Source organism: Canis lupus, chromosome 3 (assembly GCF_011100685.1).
Source record: "Canis lupus familiaris isolate Mischka breed German Shepherd chromosome 3, alternate assembly UU_Cfam_GSD_1.0, whole genome shotgun sequence".
Taxonomy (NCBI): Eukaryota; Metazoa; Chordata; class Mammalia; order Carnivora; family Canidae; genus Canis; species Canis lupus.
Window position 1 is genome coordinate 75,056,380 of NC_049224.1, and position 22,143 is coordinate 75,078,522.

Below are 22,143 nucleotides of genomic sequence, written 5' to 3' on the forward strand. Positions count from 1 at the left end.
GCACATGCTGATTTCCTGGGCAAGGTGGAGGTGGGAGCTGTATGGGGCCTGGGAGGTCTATGGGGCTCATCCACACTGAGCTCAAGGATGGGGTGAGAAGATCATTCCCCTATCCCCCGCCCCAGAGGGATATAATTCCTAGCCTCTTAGCTAAGCAGATCAACTTTTTTGGCAGTGCCAAAAGGAAGAAAAAAAGAGTATATTATGGGGTGCTCAGAGTTCCAAAGAAATTGGCAGCATCTGCATGTCACGAAAGGGTCCTCCCATCCTGTGGTTCTCTGGACGCTCCACCCCAACACCCTGATTCATGCACCTCATGCTCCACCAGACCCTCAAGTTCTCCTGTACCCCGCCCTTTCATGCCTAGCCAGCCTACCCTGAAGCTTGTTGCCTGTGCCCTTTAAAAACTACTAGATGGCTTGAAAAGCCTTTAAGATGTCAAAGCTCTTTCCTGAAAAAACAAAACCAACCCTAAACCTGGATCCATCGCGAAAGCTGCCTTCTATGTTCCTAGCCCTGGGCTGCCAGGCACAGTTACAGAGCATCATTCAGTTGAGCAGATTGGCCCATGAAAAATTCATGGGCTCCAGCTCCAGCTGTAGCCTCAGTGATAACACAGCCTTGCGCGCACCAGTCCACTCCCCTGTGCCCTTCAGCGACATGCAAACCTTTATCACTCTCAGAATCTCAAAGAATTAGCAAGAAGTGCCCCTTCCTCCAGTTAGTTTTGATATTGTATGATCTGGAGAGCTCTCTCCTTGGGATAGGAGGAAATAGGATTGCCAGGGTCCCAGGGGTCAGCATACCCAGCAGCCCACACAGACAGGCCCGAGAGCTTCAAACCTGTCCACACCCTCCTGCCCCACCCCGCCTGCCCCTGACTTTGGGTCTTCACAGTGTCAGCAGCCAGCACATCCCCAGGGAAAGAAAAGCAGGGTTGGTTCCTGGTTGGCATGAGTCAGGTTTCTGTGGATGAGAGAATAAAACCTCAAGGAATGCTCAGAGCATGACTGATACAGGACACAGTCATGCATGAGTGTGTAAACGTGTGTGAACCCCGGTGAGAGTGTACATGTGTACTCTTCCACGTGTGTGCACAGTCTTGCGGGCAGTGTGAGTTTATGGGAGGAAGCTCTCCTCTGCTTTTCCAAGACTTGGCCAGGAGGCCAGAATCTCTGGCTTTCACATGCTGGGATAAGGTCAGAAGCGGTGCCCTTGTGCAGTACACAACCCAGATGCCTGTACTGACGGCTCCGACCATGGTTCCCTCAAAACCTTTGCATCTTCCCTTCCCTTCCATTGTCAGAGCATGGTTCTGCCTCCATTAACGTGAACCTCCTCAATTTTCTATCTCCCACCTGCAAGTATGTACATCTTCAATTTCAGAGCCTATGGTGTTTGCCTTTTGTTCAAGGCCAACAACGCCTATGCTGTTGATCCCATCGGGGATCTTCTCTGGATCTCATGGCATTAGCTATCCCCCTTCCCACACATCTTCCTTTCTGCATTTTTTCCAGTCATCCCATAAAATCAATTCCACTCCATAAAAGTCTTCCCCTGACTCCCAAGGCCCCTCTACCCCTCCTTTTCTTTTCTCTCTCAGCCAAGCTTCTGGAAAGAAAACTCTCTAGGACTATTTTTACTTCTTCGTCCACTGCACTCTGGCCTCCCCTCCCCATTTCCCTTAATATTCTTTTGCAGCACCCTCAGTAACCTCCATGGTGCCTGATTTGCTGGAGAACTTTCCAGTCCTTATTTTACTGGACTACTCTGTACACTTGACACTGATGATCACTTTAAAAAAAATTTAAATTCAATTTAATTAGCATATAGTGTATTATTAGTTTCAGAGGTAGAGTTTAGTGATTCATCACTTACACATAACACCCAGTGCTCATCACATCCCGTATCCTCCTGAATGTCCATCCCCCAGTTTCCCCGTCCTTCCCACCGCCCTCCCCTCCAACAACCCTCAGTTTGTTTCCTAGAGTTAAGAATCTTTTATGTTTGTCTCCCTCTCTGTTTTCATCTTATCTTGTTTTTCCTTCCCTTCCCCTATGTTCATCTGTTTTATTTCTTAAATTCCACATATATGTGAAATCAGATGATGTTTATTTTTTTCTGACTGATTGATTTTGCTTCACATAATACCTTCTAGTTCCATGCGCTGATGATCACTTCTGTCTTCAGGAAAATCTTGCCTCTGCTGGCTTCTGCACAGAACCTGTCAGCTAGTTCGAGGACCATGACCAACATCCCTATCTAGAAGGAACAGCTGCATGCAGCTGGGCAGCCCCATGTTCTCCTGAGACAGGGGAAAATCAGTCCACAGCCAAGCTGTGCAGGTCATGCTGAGTGGGGCCTGGGTGTGAGGCAGCTCTGGGAGGCCCTGGCCAAGATAAATAACAAACAGGCAGCAGATGGTAGAGAGAGACAGACAGAGATAGAATCAGAGAGAGAAGAGAGACAGAGGCAGAAAGAGACACAGAGAGGAAGCATATACTTGCTAAAGAGATAGAAGTGAGGATGATGTGGCCGCCCCGGGGAGTTGGAGGGGGAGCCTCACCACCTATATTTATTATTTACTGCTGTTGGTTCTAATTTGCCTGAGGACTTGACGCCTGGCTCTTTTTTATATCCATGAGAGAGTTTACCCTTATAATACATTTAGTATTTATTGAGCTTGTATTTAATAAGTTTTTGTTGATTGCAATCAAAAGGAAGCTTGCCTAAGATAGGCACCTTGTACCTTGTAGAGTGTGTCCTCTGAATCGTGTGTCTTGGGTTTTGCTGGGCCCACACCATGAGGTTCCTCACCGTAATTCTCTCTTGGTCTTCACTGAGAACAACCATGTCAGTGGATATCCACCTGGTTTTGAGGCTCTACCAGCAAATGGCCTGAGTCCCTTACATACCATTTTCAGAAGAATGTGTGCCCATGAAACAAGGTGCAACATGGTGGTTTATGGAGGGGGGCAGAGATTAAGGACGCTCTTGCTAACCTGTCAGATTCCTCAGGACTCTACCAAGCACAAGGGCAAAATGAAGATTTCTGTATTTGCAGCTCCTGATCTATGATGAAAACGGTCTAATTGAACAATGGAAATTCTTCTCACCATCCCTAAAAAAAATGTATTTTGGTGATAGAATAATTTATTATAATTTATGACAATTCATGGGCATTTGAAGTTGTCAGTTCTCCTTTTCTTGACTTTCATGCTCAGCTATTACCCATGGTTATTGCCAACCCAGTCTCTCCTTTCGCTCATGAATACTTATCATCTTGCAGCTGACACCATGCAAATTCTCCTATTGTACCTTTGCTCATGTGTTTCCCTCACCTCTCCATTAATCCCAAGACTCAGCCCAATTGTACTTTAATCCCAAGACTCAGCCAAATTGTACTTTCTCCATGAAGCCTTGTTCAGAGCCTCCATTTACAATCCTTTTGTCATCTTGGAATTCCTCTAGCGAGTGGTTCTCAACTGGGGCCTATTTTGTCCCCCATGGAACATTCGATAATATCTAGAGATATTTTTGGTAGTCATAATTTGGGGGGCTGGGGGTGGGGGAAGATTCCTACCGGCATTTAGTTTGTAGAGGCAGAGAATGCTGCTAAACATCCTACAGTGCACAAAACAGCCACCCAACAAAGAATTATCTGACCCATTGTGTTTTCATAATTTTGAGAAATGCTTCATTCTAGCCTGACTCTGACACCCTTTACCCTGTCAGCGGATTACTTATTATGGTGTAGAATCTTTGGGCTGGATGGCAACTTTCAGAAATCATCCTATTACCACCACCACCACCACCCGCCCCTGGCTGAATTTTATGGGTAAGAAGACTGACCAAAGAGAAGCTGCTGAAAGTCACAGGGTGAGTCACTGGCAGGACTCTCCCTTCACCCACCCCACCCCTGGGCCTTTGACCATCCCCATTTTACTGCACTATTGTTTCCTTTTTTCTAGGTAGGCTGAGGAGTTTCTTTAAGCAAGGTTAGGATCTTTTACTAAATGTACAGCGACTCTCCCCTCCAACCTCCTACTCTCAGGTCAGTACTAGGAACATGGTACATACTTGTTATTAGATGAAAATAACCCTAGGTTTTAGAAAATATACTTTTAGGGACACCTGCTTCTCCCTCTGCCCCCACACCACTCATGTGCTCGCTCTCTCAAATAAATAAAATCTTTAAAAAATATTATATATATATAATATATGTTATTTTATCCCCCTGCAAGTATATATATATATATATATATATATATACACATATATACACTTTTTTAATTATCAGCTTTCCTCCTGGATATAACATCTCAAAAGGAAACATGACTACATCTAAATCACAGAAAGAAGAAATTCTACAGAGACCTTCTGCGGAAGTTTTTTCTACATTAATTAAGGTAAATACCAGCCAACTGAGTCTTACGCATTTAAAATGATGGTGATGAAAATTACCACCTTAGCGGCACAGAGGAAAACAGGAAAGGTTTCTACTAAGGGGAATGATTAACTGAATTCTTACAAGGACACTGGAAACAAAACAAAACGTAAACCAACAAAAAACAGAAAGGACAGCACATTGCATAAGTTTGTAAGTCTGATCCCTCCAAAGTCTTATTTATAACCTATCCCCGTAAATATTCTTGAAGAACAAACCATGTAATTGTTGACACAGAGTGCCAAAAGGCTAGGTTGAGCATGCAAAGACAGAATGAGACTTTGTATTGGAAACAGAGAGCGGATTGGCTGGTGTTCTGAATTTTGGAGGCAGCAGTATAAGCAGAAGTTCAAGTGCAGGCCTGCAGTGAGCTGATCTTGGATTTGAGTCCCAGCAACACCGTGGAGCAGCTGTATGACTTGGGTAAATTTCTTAATCCCTCATATCTCAGTCTTCTCAGCTTTGTAGTGAAGGGCAGTAGCAATATTTCCCAAAATATAAAGTTATGAGGCTTTGCTGAAGAAACACAGGAAAAGTGCTCACCATGGGATGGGGTTCAATCTAAGGAATGAATAAATCAGAGCTATTGTTAACAACTATTTCTACCTACTATCTTTTAATCTTATTCTGAAAAAAAAAATGGGAAGATCACTTAGTCTCATGGTGTCAGTTTTTATTTCCTCAGAAGCAATGTGACATCCTCTTCCTAATGCTAAAGAGAACTTCTAGCACATTGAAGTTTTCACATTTAAGATTAAACAAACAATGGCTTTTAGATGCATCTACGTGGGGCTTTTCAAATTGTACAAGCAAATCTGTAGTGGTAAGTCCTTGGAGAATAGTTTTAGCTTGATTTTCTTTCCTTCCTATCTTCTTCCCTTTCTTCATCCCTTTCTCACTCCCTCTCTCCCCTTAACAGAGATGTGCAAATGCATGTATCTGGGGTTATGTGACAGGAAGGTATCTGCAGAGACTGTATGAAGCAGCTAAACGTTACAAAAAAGTCTGAGAAGAGAAATTTCAGAGCCTTGGTTTCCAACCGTGGCTCATACTAGGAATGAGGTATCTGGCAAATCACTTAACTATCTCATCTTTAAAGGGGCTTGATAGGTGGTTACTAAGGTTTCGTCCAGCTTTAATTACAGGGTTGTATTTTTATCTCTGAAGAGCCGTGAACAGACATCCAATTCAAATATGTTGTTTAAAATGGCCCTGTCTTGGGGCACCGGTGGAGCGTGCAACTCTTGATCTTGGGGTTGTGGGTTTGAGCCCCACGTTGGGTATAGAGATTACTTAAAAAAAACAAAAACAAAAACAATCCTGTCTTTTTTTACTAGTAAGTTCAATCTGTGAAAAAAAAAAGTGTGAAACATCCATTTTTCAGGTAGCATTTTACATTTTGTGCAGGTATCTTGGTTCAAGCACTTTGCTGCATTCAAAGTGCTAAAACCAGAGCTGGCTTTATGGGTGTATGGCCTGTACACAGGGCTCCATGCTTAGAAGAGCTCTACAATTGATTTAATGCTCTGTAATTGCCATCTTGAAATTCTTTTTCTTGTTAAAGCTTTTATTTATTTATTTATTTGACAGAGAGAGAGAGAGAGTACAAGCAGGGGGAGTGGTAGTAGAGGGAGAGGAAGAAGCAGGTTCCCCGCCTGAGCAAGTAGCCCAGTGCTGATCATGTGAGGTTCCATCCCAGGACCCTGGGATCATGACCTGAGCAGAAGGCAGAGACTTAATGGACTGAGCCCAGGTGCACCAGCATCTTGAAATTCTTAATAATTTTTGAACAAAGGGACCTGGATGTTCATTTGACACTAGGCTCTGCAAATTATATAGCTGGTCCTGGCTACAGTTTATAGTTTACAGTTTAGGCTCTAGGTCCAGGACTGTCTCCTGTTTTTAGTTAGAAAACCACATGGACCTTTTTTTTTTTTTTTTTCAAACGTAGCCATTCTCAATTTCTAGGGTGGTATAAAACTACTTCATCTTCCAGATACACAGTGGTACCTCACTCCCCTTCAAAGGGCAGAGGTTCCCATCCTTCAGCCCCTGCTATCTGTAGAGACCCAAGCTTCTGTCGTGGGGATTCCCACCTCAGTGTCAATGTTTGTAAGAGCCTATGTGGCGAGGACGCAACAAGAAAATAGTCTTTTGAAAATTGGAAGATGACAGGGGCACCTGGGTGGCTCAGTGGTTGAGCATCTGCCTTTGGCTCTGGTCCTGATCCCAGAGTTCTGGGATCCAGTCTGGAATCAGATTCCCTGCAGGGAGCCTGCTTCTCCCTTGGCCTGTGTCTCTGCCTCTCTCTGTGTGTGTCTCTCTCGAACAAATAAAATCTTAAAAAAAAATTGGAGGATGACAGTCAAGCCAAGGAAGAGCCCTATTCTGTAAAGACCCCCAGACCTCACCTGCCTCACCAGGCCTGTGACCTTGAGTTGCTGAAGGCCTGACCTTGCTTCAGGGGTTTCTATAGTACAGGAAAGTAGGAACTACTCAGAAGGGCTCTTCTTGTTTAATCAATGCATGTGATGAGTTAACTTCAAAGCCACTTCTGACTCTTACTGTGTGGTGTCACAGCAGGGAGCAAACACAATGGAGACAAGTTCATTCCAGTTTATCCTAGGAGCCGCTGGGTTAAGTCAGCGGCCTGTGGAATAGAGATACTACTCACCTCACAGAGCTGACATGAGGCTATAAGGAGATCCTAAGTGACCAGGTGTGGAGGCCGAGAAAAATCAAGGCCATTCCACCTCAAGTTTAGCATTAGCACAAGTACAGCCATCTTAGGCCCCTATGAATAAGAGCTGAACTTTATAGTTTATAGGAAAAACTACAGAATGTCCTCAATGTCCTCGGCAGGTAATCCCATATCAGAAAGACAACAGAACCCACGACCGTGGTAGCAAGTCCCATATTAGAATGAGAACAGAGCTCAACGCCCTTGAAAGCCCCACATCAGAATGTAAACAGAACTTGAGAAATTCCTCCACCCCTTCTGAAAATCCCCTAGACCAGCCTATAAAAAAAACAGCTGTAGGGGATCCCTGGGTGGCTGAGCGGTTTGGCGCCTGCCTTTGGCCCAGGGCACCATCCTGGGGTCCCGGGATCCAGTCCCGCATCAGGCTCCCAGCATGGAGCCTGCTTCTCCCTCCTCCTGTGTCTCTCTCTCTATCATAACTAACTAACTAACTAACTAACTAACTAACTAACTAACTAACTAAATCTTAAAACAAAACAACCCCCCCCCCAAAAAAAGCAGCTGTAACCCACTTCGGGGTCCAAGTCCTGCTCTGTCGGGTATACTTGGACCCAAGCTCGAGCTTGCAAATAAACCCTCGTGGGTTTGCATCGGTGTCGGCTCCTTGGTGGTTTCTCGGATTCGCAATCTTGGGCACAACACAGGCACTTTAAGAGCTATTTCGTGAAAGTATTTGCAAAGTGCAACGTGAGCACACACACACACACACACACACACACACACACACAAGCAGTTTGTTCCTGCGGGTATGTAGAGTTTTGTTTCCCATAAGGAGCAGCTTAAGGGAAAGCGGAGATAGGAAGAAATTTAAACGATTTGCCTTTTCTATTTTCAAACGGTGGAAGTTCACGTACAGAGCAGGGCCCGTCTCTGCACCGGCCACGGAGGGCAAGGCCAGCGAAGACCGAAGCTCGTGCCCACTCCGACGAGGGTCAAGTCAGGCCACCTGGAGCTTCCTGTCCCGCTCGCCCTCTTCCCCACCCTCCGCCCGCCTGCTCCCGGAGCCGGCAGGAGGAGCCGCGGACACCCCGCCCCCTCGCCCGGCTCCCGCGCAAACCCCGCGGCTGCGCCCAAGCCTGACTCCGGACCCCGCGGGCGCGGCGGCAAGGGGCGGGGCCAGGCAGGTGGGCGTGGCCGGGCCCGCTCGGTGGGCGTGGCCGGTGGGCGTGGCCGTGGCGGGATCCGCGCGGTAGAGGCGGCGGTCGAATTTAGAAAGGAAGCGGGCGCCGCGAGAAGGGGCGGGGCCAGGCAGGTGGGCGGGGCCGGAGGGCGGGGCCGTGGCCGGATCCGCGCGGCAGAAGCGGCGGTCGAATTTAGAAAGGAAGCGGGCGCCGCGAGAAGGGGCGGGGCCAGGCAGGTGGGCGGGGCGTGGGCGGGGCCTCGGGGCTCGCTGCCCGGCGGGCGGAGCCGGGGGGTTGGCGGGGCGGGGCGGGGCGGGGCGGGGCGGGAGAGGAGGGTCCTGGACGCGCTGGGCTCCCGGCGCGCGGGGGCCGAGCCTCGCTACTCGGTCGGCCGCCGGCTCTCGAGTCGCACTGCCTGCCGGAGCCCGGGCCGCGGCGCCCCGCGGAGGAGGGCGAAGGAAGGCGGCCATGGCCCCGTGGGAGCTCTCGGGGTCCGCGGTCCTGGCCGCCGCTGTCTTCGTGGGAGGCACCGCGAGTTCGCCGCTGGTGGCCCCGGGTGAGTGTCCCGGGGGGCCCGGGCGCCGGGAGGCGGCCTCGCTGCGCGCTGAGCTGCCCTCGCCCGGGCACGGCGCGGGATCCCGACGCGGAGCCCCGGGCCGGCGGGGCTGGCGGCCCCTTCCCGCTCGCCTCGCCCGGGCCCGCTGCTCCGAGGACCGGCCCCCGTCGCCGCCCCGCGGCTGTCGGGGGTGCAGGCGCCCGGCCTGCCTGGGATCCCGCGGCGCTTCCCGCCGGCCGAGCCCTCGGAGGCCCCGCGAGCCGCAGATGGGCTCCAGCGCCCGGGTGCGCCGTCCTGCCCCCCACCCCCACCGTTTAATTTTTCTTATGTTTTCAGACCTTGGGGACTTCCATTTCTTTCCGTTCCAAGTTTTCATGAATTTCAGCGGCTGATGGATTCTTACAACAGGTTGGGGGGGTTCAGATGTCCTCCCCACATGTCCTGGATAAATCAGGCTTGGAAAAAAAGGGAAGGCGCATTTGTAAACTTACTTTTTTTTTCTCTCTTCTTCTTCTTTGAGTCAATTCCTGTCACCACAAAAGGAACCTTCTGTGGTCAGAGCAGGAAGCCACCAGCAGAGACCATAAAGTGCTGTCCTCAATGACGAATTTGGAGCAGGAGCTTTTTAATTGAAACCTACGAGGCGGTGTAACTTTTACGGAAGTCCAGTCTCACACTCTTGTTTCTATGGCCCTAGACCCCAGGGATTCCTTGCCACCGTCTCCCCTCCTAATTGCCACTTGACAGCACTAGTTAAAAAAAAAAAATAATAAACGTATGCCTTCTTGGCCAATTGGGGTTACCGCAGCCTGGAGTCTTACGTCAGCAAGCTCTTCCAAGCTCGAGCAGCTCCTCTTCCACGTCCAGATAATAATAAGCATCTGGAAGCCTTCCAACCGGGACTGTCTCCTCCATAACAACACATATATCTGCTCTTTACTCCTGAGAAGATAACGATCGCTTACAATTCTTAAACCGGCTTATCACTTTGGCTTTCACTATTTCATAGAAGACAGAACATGTTAGGAAGGGAGCAGGATGGAGAGTGTCTCCTGAGCCTTTATTAGCAGACCCGTATTTCCTTCAGTCATCCCTCCTGGGGAGATGGCAGCGAGTGACATGTATTATTGGGTGGGAAATTTTGGTTTTCACCCTGTGTTTCAGTGCACAATCAGGTTCAAATTGGACACAGGGTTGTAGACAGTACTTGAAGAGCTAGAGTCAGTTGCCCCAGAACTTGAATAGCTTCACCTGAGAGTCAGATTGTTAAAAATTCAGCACGGCATGCGGCATGCCTGTAATCAGCCATCAGCAGGGGACATCCATTCCTGGGGTAAGTTTGTGTTTCGATGGATCGCTGAGCGACACTCAGCTCTCAGGCCTGAAATGTGATGAAGAAAGTTCTCATCTAATTGCATAGCAACGTTTTTTTGATGAAAGTTGAACAAGGGGTAGTGGAAAGGGAGGTGGGCAGAGGGTTGGGGTGACTGGGTGATGGGCACCGAGGGGGGCACTTGGCAGGATGAGCACTGGGTGTTATGCTATATGTTGGCAAATCGAACTCCAATAAAAAAAATTTTTTTTAAAAGTTTACCATTTAAGAAGAACAAAGTATCTAAAAAGGAAAGAGTACAGAGTACAAATGTGCCAGTGCAACTTGAGGCCTGTATGAAGAAAAGATGTCCTGACCAGCTAGCATCTGATCCTCTTGGGATCTACGACAGTATTAATGTTTGCAGGGAATGTTTTAGGAAGGTCGGGGGAAAGAGATAGGCAGCCACTCCGAGTGCTTGCTTTATGCCAAGCTTTGAGTTGGGCACTTCATATGCTTTTTGTACACTTATTTCTTAGAGCCCCATAAAGTTCTTATTTACGGGGAGGCAGCTGAGGCCCAGAGCAATTAAATAATTGGTTGAGTTATGTAGCTAATGGATCAGTCAGCATTTAATTGGAGAAGCAGAACCACTAGGAGGTGTGTGTGTGTGTGCGCGCGCGCGTGTGTGCACACACACCCATGCCCGTGTGTATGCATCTTTATATGTATCTTCAATAACTTCACTTGCTTGATTCTAAAGTTCATTCTCTCTACTGTACCCCACTTCTCCCCAGAGAGAAAAATAGAGCAGAAATCATCCTCAGCAGTCTTGTTGAGATTCTAAGATAGGGAGTGTAGGACATCCTGAAATTGTAAGCATGTGGTTAACAGAAGTTGGGAAGCAGAGAAAAGGACAGATAACTTCACAGTGGGTAGTGACAATGTCTCTTTTTCTTCCTGCCTCCTAGGAGAATCTCATTAAACTTTTGTCTCTTAGAAGCAGCATTCGAAACTGTATACCACAAGCACCAGAAGGGATGATTTTCCACATCTTGGCTTATTTATGGCCTTAAGGTCTCTGGTTACTCAACCTTTGTGCTTATTAGTTTCTCTACCAGACAATGGGCCCAGCCTTCTAGAAAGGAGTGGGTGGAAAAGGTTTGGAGGCTGATGGAGAGGGAAAGGCCCTATGGCTTTGTGGGCTTCCATCCAGCCTCCTAACTCCTCCGCTGATGCTAAGGATAAGCTTTATTAAATTCTGGGTTCTCCTTTGGTCAGGTAGCTACCAAGCTGTACAGCCACATAATAACATTGTCAGTGGACAGAATGTTTTGAGCAAGCATCCTCAGAGCCTAGGCTTCCATGCCCAAATCTAATTTAAAGAGGAAATGAAAAATTTGAAAAGTGCCTGCCATTCCCTTCTCCTCCCTTTTCCCTCAAAGAAATTAATCAAACAGATGATTTGGGAGTTTCAGTAGTTGAATTCAAATGAGACAGGCCAAAGCCCCAGGCAATTGAAACAAAAATTTCATTGTTACTTTTTAAAGAATTTGGCTCTGATGTTGAAGTTTACTTACATGCCAAGACAAAAGAGAAATTATTTAAAACTGACAAAAAATGATTTAAATTGTCATTGGTTAAAACTGTTATGGTGAGTGGTTTCTAATTATTTTAGGGCACTTCAGTAATTAGTATAGATTTGATGGGCTCCTGATAGCAGGTAGGATAAGGAGTCTGGTGTGCCAACAAGGACTAAAGTTGGAATTTGGAATTGGTTCATTGTAGATACTTCAGTCTTTTTTTGGAGGAAGGAATATAGCATTTGTTATACCTGTTTGGAGGCAGGCTCTGGTCGAAGTACTCAGATCATTTAATTCTTCAGCACCTGGTCAGCTGTGTAGTTTTATTCCTGTATTTGTAGATAAGAAAACCGAGTATCTGAGAAGTTAACTTGAAAAAGTCACTCAAATATATAAGTTGGATTTTGACCTTGAGTCAGATCTGTTCACTTCTGAAGCTTATTCTCATCATCAGTAAATCATTTTGGTTTGGTTTCTAGTGAATAAAATTTCTTTTTATTCAAAGATACTTCTAAAGAATCACCAAGTAATAGGGTAATGGCAAGATAGAGGGGAAATAGCACCAAACTCTAAGACACCCTTGGACTAGAAGTCAGGGAGAGCCCCTGACACTTTGGGGAGTGTGCCACACTCCCCAAAGTGTGGCTCTCTATGCCTCCATTTTCTTACCTGTAAGATGGGTATGTGCCAGTTCCTGTCTTTGCCTTACTGGCTGCCAGTGAGGATCAAATGAGCTGTTGTCTCTGAAAGGTCTTTGCAAAGTGGCATATTGTCTTATCCTTTGAACTGTTTCTGGATTTCTTCCCCATAGTGTCTATTAGGCTGGACTTAAAATGTTAGTCAAATTGTATAGTAAGTGTAGACCACATGTACTATAAGGTCATCATTCTGTAGATGGTGGTGGTTTTGCAAAGACAGGTTCATTGTATGTTGGTACATTTATAAAAGCCCAGAGCGACACCTCAGATTCATGAATTTACTGCCATTGACTGGGAGTTATGAAGACAGGACTTCTTTCTCCATTTCCTTTCAGCTAAGATACAGTGCTCTTGATCCTTTTGGAAAATTCTCCCAAAGATTTAAAGATTTAAAGGGGAGACAGTCACCCTTTGGTCTCATTACTCCAAGGCACTTGCTGCTGTTAGTGTATTTCCTTCTTGTTTTATGATTTTTGCTTGGATAGGATCATGATGCAAATACAATTTTGTGTCCTGCGTTTTTCACTTAATATTATATGTGAGGTCTCTCCATTTCCCTACCTACTCAAGAAATGGCTGCATCATATTTTGTTATATGGATTCACTGGTTTTTACCTCATTGTGCCCCCGTTTTAGATTTCAGTTGTTGCTAATTATTGTTATTATTTTTCAAAGATTTTATTTACTTTTTCATGAGAGGCACAGAGAGAGGCAGAGACATAGGCAGCGGGAGAAGCAGGCCTCCCTGAGGGGAGCCTGATGTGGGATTCGATCCCAGGACCCCGGGATCATGACCTGAGCCAAAGGCAGATGCTCAACCACTGAGCCACCCAGGTGCCCCTGTTGTTAAGTATTTTTAAATGAATTTTAATTTTCAAATGAATTGGTTTTATTTTTAAATTAAAAAAATGTTTATTTGAGAGAGACAGGGAAAGAGCCAGCATGAGCAGGGGGAGGGGCAGAGGGAGAGGGAGAAGCAGACTTCCCACTGAGCAGGGAACCTGACATGAGGCTGGATCCCAGGACCCTGAGGATCTTGACCTGAGCTCAAGGCAGATGCTTAAGTGACTGAGTCACCCAGGTGCCCCTCAGATGAATTTCTTCAGTGAATATCTGTGTGTAAAGCTTTGTCTAGATGCTGGTGACATCTTTGGAAAATGAGTTATTGGAAAGGCAATGTTGGGATCAAAGGTATTCATGGTTTTGAAGCCACTGATGACCCCAGTATCGGTGATCTGAAGGTTGGCCCAGTTTACTTTTCACAGCAGTGGTTGAAGGATTCACTTTTCACACTGTTGGCATTTTCTCTGAAAAACACATTTGCTAATTTGTAAGGCAGAATGGTACTTTGATTGTTTTAATTTGTATGTCTTTGATTTGAGTACCGGTAGGTTGACTGTGTTTTCTAGTACCTGAGCCATTTGCATGCCTGTAATCCTTTTTGGACAATTCCGGAGCCTGAAAAGCTCTGAACACCAGAAGCTTTTTGAGGCTTTTTGCATATCCCTTTGGTGGTAAAACCTAACCTGAACTGATATGAGACTCTAGGGTATGTATTCATCTCACTTAATTTGAATATTGCTAAATTTTGCTGCAATAATCTCAAGGCATTTGCTTTCTGAGCGTTATGTAATGTGTGCTAAATGCATTGTGTTACCTTTCTAGAATCACAAAAGTCTGAATTTCGAGGCACATCTGACCTCCAGGTTTTCAGATAAAGGATTATGGTCCTGCATTTCCTCTTCCATGACTCATTTGTTCTGGTCTGTGGGCAGCCAAATGTAAAACTGCTTAAAATAGTAAAATATCCTATGGAGAAAAGTAACTCCTCAACTGAGTGGCACTTCACAAAGAGGAGCACTATTTTGGTAGCCTAGTATGGAATCTACTAAATCTACTAAAATAAAGATATCTGGGCAAAGCTGAGGTTTTGTTTCTTCTAGGTGGCTTTGAGGATGGGTGTCCACTATAATGGCAACTTTATGGAGAAGTTGGGCTCAGTTTCTCCTCTGCTTTCCTCTGCCCAGGAGGTCTTTTTAGGGGGCCGAAAAGGTAGATAGAAAGTGGCAGATCCCCCAGGCAAACCGAGTTTCTGTGCCCTCTGGTGCCAGTCATCTCACCTTGAGAATCCATTTGCCAAGCCCTGTTTCTGTTGCTCCCTCTCCTCCAAACTCCAAGGCCTTCACTTTCTTGTCTTTGCTCATTCCAGGCTTCTAAACGGCTAGCAGCTCTCCCCTCCCATCATTCTGTTTGCATACTCCTGTGCATATGCATTTTGTTAAAAGATTTTATGTATTTATTCATGAGAGACACACAGAGAGAGGCAGAGACACAGGCAGAGGGAGAAGCAGGCTCCATGCAGGGAGCCCGACATGGGACTCAATCCCAGGACCCTGGGATCATGCCCTGAGCCAAAGGCAGATGCTCAACCACTGAGTCTGTCAACCACTGAGCCACCCAGGCATCTCTGCACATGTGCATCCTGACCACTAAATAAAATGCCATTGTTCGAAGGGAAAAAAATCTTTGAACCACTTTCCTCATCTGAATTAGGGAGAAAATACAGCGAGTTGCTTCATGGGATTGCTATGACAATTACATGAGCTAAAACATGAGAGTGCAGGGCACAGTGTTTGGCACATAGTAAGTACCAAAAAAGTATATTATTATTATTTTGTCCTAAAGCAAATCCTAACCTGCCGTAACAATCTGGTGGGACAGAGTTCCGAACTGCTCCAGAATTTTCCTTTCAGGTTCTCTGCTACTGCCTGAGGCATCGCCTCTCTCATCTAGCTTCCCAGCCCTGGCTGAGGCTGGTGGCTTAAAGGCAGGGGTGTACACGTTGGGGAAGCAATGTGGGGCAGTGCCTGAGGCCCCCACCCTGGGAAGGAGGCTTGGCAGGGAGTCCTCTTGGGATGCAGGGGATCTGTGGGGGCTGAGCCATTAGCTACCAAAATTAGGCAAGGAAGGAGAGAAAAACAGAAGGCAGCAAATTATTGGCTTTATAAGGGTCGAGTGTGACACTTTCTTTTGGAAGAGTTCTAGAAGGTACATCAATTATCTGGTTATCTCCAGCCAGTAGGTCCAAAAATACAGTCACAAAATTTTGACAGTGTTCTTCTGGGATTTGATGTAATTCTCCTCCTGATATACTTGGTGATTATTCAGGGTTGGACTGCTCATTGTTCCTCTTCTCACTGCTGACTGGTGAAGTAGACTCCTGTCGAAGTAGAATCTTATGATGAGTGTGATTTTTTTTTTATTTTTTTAATTTTTAATTTTATTTATTTATTTTTTTATGATGAGTGTGATTTAATAAGAAATGTTATTAGTCTTTGCCCCAGTTCCTGGCACAAAGCTCTCAAACCCTCCCAAGTTCCCAAGTGGCTGGAAGGTCCTTTGTCATTCATGAGGCGCTCCCTTGGAGCAGATGCCCCTGAGGTGACTCAAGGTGGTACCCCAGGGAGCCCCAGGAGGGGGCTGGGCCTCTGAAAGGCCGCATAATGATGACAGGGTTGGAACTTTTACTCTCACCCCTCAACCTCTGGGAAGGGGAAGAGTTTGGGGGGAGAGCTTCTGATGAAATGCTTTAAAAAACTTTTGGACAAGATGTGACAAGCTTCTGCATTGGTGGAGGCCGGAGGCGTGTGGAGAGTAGCGCACCTGGGGAGCATGGCAGCTCCACGCCCCTGCCCCATACCTTACCGTATGCACCTCTCCTAGCTGGTTGTTCTGGAGTTCTAGCTTTCGTAATAAGCCAGTGGTCCAGTAAGTCAAGTGTTTCTCTCAGTGTTCTGAGGCGCTTTAGCATATTCATCGCACCCAAGCTGTGGTGGAGGGGGGCAGGGTTGTGGGAACCTCTGGTTGATAGGGGTCCAAAGCACAGGGTGACAACCTGGACTCGGAATTGGCATCCAGGGTGGGGGGTGGGGCAGTCTCGTAGGACTGAGTCCTTAACCTGTGGGACCTGATGCTGTCTCCAGGTAAATAGCCTCACAATAAAATTATTGCTTGGTGGTGCTGGGAAAAACGCATATTGGAATGAGGAAGTAGAATCCTGTAGCATTAGGGCCTGAAGGGACCTGGACCATTGCCCCAAAGCATATTTAGTAGTTGAGGACACTAAGTTGGCCCAGCTGGGACTTAAGCAGGTTCCTTTGCTCAGTCTAGGGCTCTCCCCGTTGGCTTAAAGCTGGCTCTCCATTGAAGTGGCTCCAGTTTGCTGCTTCTGATAAGGCTCGTTGGTCCACATTTGCCCTTGGTCCTCATGCTGGTTTCCCAGCCTTCTGGATCTGGATGAGCAGGACTTGAGAAGCATGACTTTGGCTACCTGACTTATGGAGCCATTGTGTTGTTTTTTAGCCATATAACCTTAGAGTGAGAGGGGACTTTAGTGGTCTTCTTGCAATTAACCCCCTCTCTTTGCAGATGGGGAAACCGAGCCCCGAGAAGTTCAGTGGCCTGTCAGGAATAGCATTAGCCTGCAGTTCCTGGAGGAGCAGACTATTAGGTTTGGTGAGGGGAGGGACCTGTCTATGTGTCTTGGTCACTGTCCACGGCTAAGATCCAAGCACGGACCTAGCACAGAGCAGACACATAAATGCTAGAAGGAAGGAAGCCAGAGTTGGAATCCAGGTATTCTGACTCCGCTTTTTGTTTACAATAAAGTGAAGGGTTAGGCTTTCCAATATTCACCCACAAATGTTAGCTATAGTCCCTTCTCGAATTAATAAGAGGCTGTTTTGTCTGCCAGCTTCTGTGGGCCATATTGTTCCCAAAGCCTGAGGTGGAAAACTCTGGTCATTGAGAAAAAAAGCATGATAATAAAAGTAAGCAAGTGCTGCTTCATCGGGTAAGGATGGGAGGACATTGATATGTTTGGAAGTGTTAGTGAAAATTTTCAAAGTGAAAGTTTTCAAAACCCAAATCAACTCCTGAAACTGTTTTCAGAGGCGAACTGAATTCAGTTGTGTTTCTACAACCAGGACGTCAAATGCATCTATTAATGTGTGTATATCAAGTTCTATAATACTTTAGATCTTTCCTTTAGACCCTTGTTTCACGGGTTGGTTCTTCGGTATAATGATTAGTCCAGCAAATGTTAGTTAGTAAGGTGCCTTACTGTGTGCAAGGCACTGGGGATGAAGTAATGTGAATAATCAGACTCAGCCTGTGACTTTATGGAACTAGCAGGTTATCCGGAAGATGATCCAACAGGCCTTAATGATAAAGTGTCTTTAGTATGTATAGCACCTGGCCCAAGTGCCTAACCTGGGGCTGGGAGTGGGATGAAGACTCTAGTACAGGTTGAACAAGAATGTCTGGAGGGAATGAAGTTTAAGTTGATACCTGTAAAAAATGTTGGCATTAGCGAGGTGTAGAGAACTCAGATATTTCACTGCTCGATCAGATTCCTGCAGCCTCTCTGAGGAGCAGGCTGCTGTATCTCAGGAAACAGATTTACTGAGGAATCAGCAAGATGAAGAGAAGTGAAATGTTTCACTCATGCCACGGATGAGGGGAAGCCACAGCTAGATGGATGTTCCTTGTTCTCAAATGTTCTTTATTATTATGTGAAATTGCGTGTACTGCATGCTCAGTATCACAGGTAAAAGGAAGGTTGTATATTTAATTTTTTTTCCTTTTTCATAGTAGGTCCATCTACTCAAAGAGAAAATGAAGGTATCATAAATCGAATGTAGATTCTGCTTTTTTAGTGGAAAATGAGCTGTTTTCCAAGGAATTCTTTAGGAATCATCTTTTTGCCTTGAGAGTAAATCTTTGAGTGGAGTAACTCAATTTACATGTCATTAGGTTTATAAATGAATTTTTAAAAAGATTTTATTTATTTATTCATGAGAGACACACAGAGAGAGAGAGAGAGAGAGAGAGAGAGAGAGAGGCAGAGACACAGGCAGAAGGAGAAGCAGGCTCCATGCAGGGAGCCCGACGGAGGGACTCGATCCCGGGTCTCCAGGATCACGCCCTGGGCTGAAGGCAGCACTAAACTGTTGGACCATCCGGGCTGCCCTATAAATGAATTTTTAAAAGTTTTGTCATGAGGGAAAAATTGACTTCAGTTTCCTAAAAAGACACAAATTAGACAATTATGCCATTACCCTTGTTAACTGGCCAGATGAGCTTAGCTGAGTGGTTGAAGATTTATAAACTGCCTCTGCATGAAATGTCATGTGATAGGTAGAATTAAAAAAAAAAAAAAACAAAACCAAACAAAAAATCCTTTTCAATATTGGTAACATGCCTTCCTCCCCCGTGCATATGTACAAACATAACGTGGTTCTCTGAGATTCCTGTAAGGGGTGGAAGCTTCGAGAATTCACTGGGCTTTCTGTCTCACGATATAACTTGGGAACGCTAATTTTCAAATGTTCTAACAGCCCTTCATAGCTGGAAGTCTCCAACACAATCATGTGAATTATCTACACTATAAAAACAGCAGCCCGGAATTTCCTGGCATTGGTGAAGGGGCAGATGGCTAATGAACAGGCATTCCTTCATTTTTCTTCGCAAGTTTGTGCTATAGGCTTGTAGAGCCTTAATTCCTTTGCTGTTTCCTTCATTCTTTCCAACCTCCTCCTCCTCTATTAAAGGCAAAACACAAAACAAGCATGGATACAAAAAAAAAAAAAAGAGGCCTTGAGGATTGCTGGAAGCTAGGTGAGAGAGCCAGGAAGTGGGATTCTGAGGGTAAAATCTATTTCGCAGGCAGGATTTCCGAGTTAGTATCTTTGCAGGTGAGACCTGTAGATATGCCCTGTAAGCATTGTGGGCTTCACTAAGAAACAAAGGGCCTTCTTTGAGATACCATGAAGTGTTGTGTAGGTAAGTAAAAAAAAAAAAAAAAAAAAAAAAAAAAAAAATTCCAAGAAAACCCACAAGCTTGGTTTCTGTCCTCCACAAACTTGTGATTCAGAAGGGAAAGATAAGCTCTGAATACAAATCATTGTGGAATAATGGAGAATGAGTTTGGTACCATCCAAAGGGCTGTGTGGGATCACAGAAGAGGGACTTGCCTTCTGATAAGAGTGGTGGAAAGGACTTCACCATGCCTAAAGCCTGGCGTTGTAAGTGGACCCAAAGGGAGTGGAGGGGTGACAGGCCCAGCAAAAGGAACAGCCTGTATGAAGGTGTAGAGGTAGGACAGGAGAAGTCAGTGCAGACGTGGTATAAACAGAGAGTTCCTCAGTGAAAATCACTGAGGGGAGACTGAGGCCAGTTTGTGGAGCTCCAGAAACTATACACTTTATTGTGTAGGCAATGGGGGACTTGGGGTGTGGTGTAGTGGATGACAGTGGGACCCCAGGCACTGGGATGGGTTGGCAGGGCCCCAGATGCTGAGCTCAGGAAAGTCCTGAGTTTGAGTACTTCAGCAAGGCAGTTGATAATTGCTCTTCCTTCTTCTTGTTTCTAAATTGCTGCTTTGGAGATAGAGAGAGACAGAGATAGAGAGATAGGGGGTGGGAGGGGAGGACTGGGGGGGCATCTCTGTTCTTCATCTCAGAATTGTTTGGCATATAAAATGAATAATATAGTCCTTTGTAAGTGATAGAAATATGACACATGGCGTAGAGGTTTAATATAACACATATGACACAGAGAGGAATAGTTTTTTTGAGGTTTAAGGACCGATGGGAAGCTGGAATCATGAAATAAGTGCAGTGTGCAGCCTGCTGGTGTGAGGGCCACGAAGTGTTCATTGGTGCTGAAAGCTAGCTCATTGCCTAGTTGTCTTACGTTAGAGTAAATCCTCCAAAGTTGTACAAGTCAGCTTGACTCCTGAATCCTTCATCGTCAAGCATTTGTTTTCAGAAGACCGTTGTGCATTTCTGTCTTTCCCCCTGTTGTTGGCCAGGTTCTCATTGTTTTCGCTTCTCTCCTGGTCAGGAGGGCAGTGCTGGCCATCAGTGTCTATAGAGCAGTGTCTTTAAATAAAACATGCAGCTCAGCACTGGGGTGATTTCTCAAATCCTGCTTGGCTGAGGGCTTCATCCCCCTGCCATTTCTGGCAAGTGTGTTTCTCTTCTGTCCCTTGATTTTATTTATTTATTTATTTATTTATTTATTTATTTATTTATTTATTTATTTATTTATTTACAATGATGAGACCAAGTTGATTTTGGGAGAGGAAAATAATCTGCTTGAAAGTACGAGGATACATTAGGTACCTCCATATGACGGAGATGGTAGAGGTGGTGTGACTCAGTTCCTGGGGGGGGAGTGGCAAAGGGGAAGACAAGAGAATTCTTTTGCTTGAACCATATGATAAAATAGTTGATCTTTTCCATGCTGTTCAGTGCTGTGTCTTGATATGTAAGTGAGCAAAGACTCCAGACTTTGAGTCAGTGTGGAATAATAAAACATATATGTGTTTGTTCTTAGTTCTTGGCACAGACCTCCTAAAACCCTTGGAATTTTTGGAGAGAGAGGAGTATCTTTTGGTATTCATAATGGACCCTTTATTTTCCTTGAGTTTATGCTCATGACTGACTAGTGGGCCCCTAGGTAGCTTCGGGATGGGGGCTGTTAGCGAGAGGAGCCAACAGCAGGATTGGAGGGTTGAAACTTTGAGTCCCATCCTCCAATCTTAGGAAAGGAAGGGGGACTGATGAATGAGTTCATCGATGGCCAGTGACTTAATCAATCATGCTTAATGCGAGAAACTTCCATAAAAACTCTGAACTTACAGATGTGCTGGGAGGGTGGTATGTCCAGAGAAACCCCCTGCCCGCCATACTTTGCCCTATGCAGCCCTTCCTTTTTGGCCATTCTTGAGTGCTGTCCTTTGTAGTGAAACTGTGATCCTAAGCATCAGAGTTCTCCTGAGTGCTCTAACTTATTTCAGCCAGTTGTCGATCCTGAGAATCCCTGACTTTGTAGTTGGTTAGCCTGGGGACACCATTTGCAGCTGGTGGCTGAAGTGGAGGTGGTCTTGTGGGACCGAGCCCTGAGACCTGTGGGGTTGGCACTAGCCCCAGGAATAGGGAGTCAGAACTGAATTGAATTGTAGGACACCCAGTTGGTGAAGGATAATTGACAGTTGGAAAATGAAACAGTCAAGTCTTTCCTGTTTGGAAAAACCAACTAATAATATTAAAACATTGTTCCTGGAGGAATCTTTTTGAAACGATGGTGGGTTATTATTTAGATAAGGACTCAAAAGGCATTAAAATAAATATAGTGGGAAAGAAAAGAAATGATCAGGCCAGTGCCTTCTTGTTCATGTACTTACATTGTGTTTTATAGTATAATAAAATAGAAGTTATACCACTGTGTGGTTTTCTTTGACCCTTCTGTCCTGGTATAACCCAAAGATATATTTTTTAAAGCTATTATTTATTCATTTGAGAGAGAAAGAGAAAGAGAGAGAGCATGAGTAAGGAGTAGAGGTGAGAGGGAGAAGCTGACTCCCCGCTTTGTGGGACTCAGTCCCAGGACCCTGGGATCATGACTTAAGCCCAAGGCAGATGCTCAACCATCTGAGGCACCCAGGCGCCCCAACCCAAAGATTTCATCACATTGTTTCTGCCCCCAATCAGTGGAAATATCTATTATGTAAATATTAGTGATTACACTTGTAAATAGTTCCTTAGTAAGTAAGGGATTTCCAGGATTATGGTTTACCTCTACAGCATTAATATTACTAT

The 22,143-nt window shown here is 45.6% G+C and overlaps 1 protein-coding gene across 1 annotated transcript in view; it reads left to right on the plus strand.

Moving 5' to 3' along the window:
• Positions 1-8,689: 8,689 nt before the first annotated feature.
• RELL1 (RELT like 1) overlaps positions 8,690-22,143 on the plus strand; it is a 63,021-nt gene continuing 49,567 nt past the window's right edge. The window contains exon 1 of the mRNA XM_038533506.1: positions 8,690-8,885. Coding sequence (XP_038389434.1) covers positions 8,798-8,885 — 88 coding nt within the window. The 5' untranslated portion in view covers positions 8,690-8,797. The remainder of the gene's footprint in view (positions 8,886-22,143) is intronic.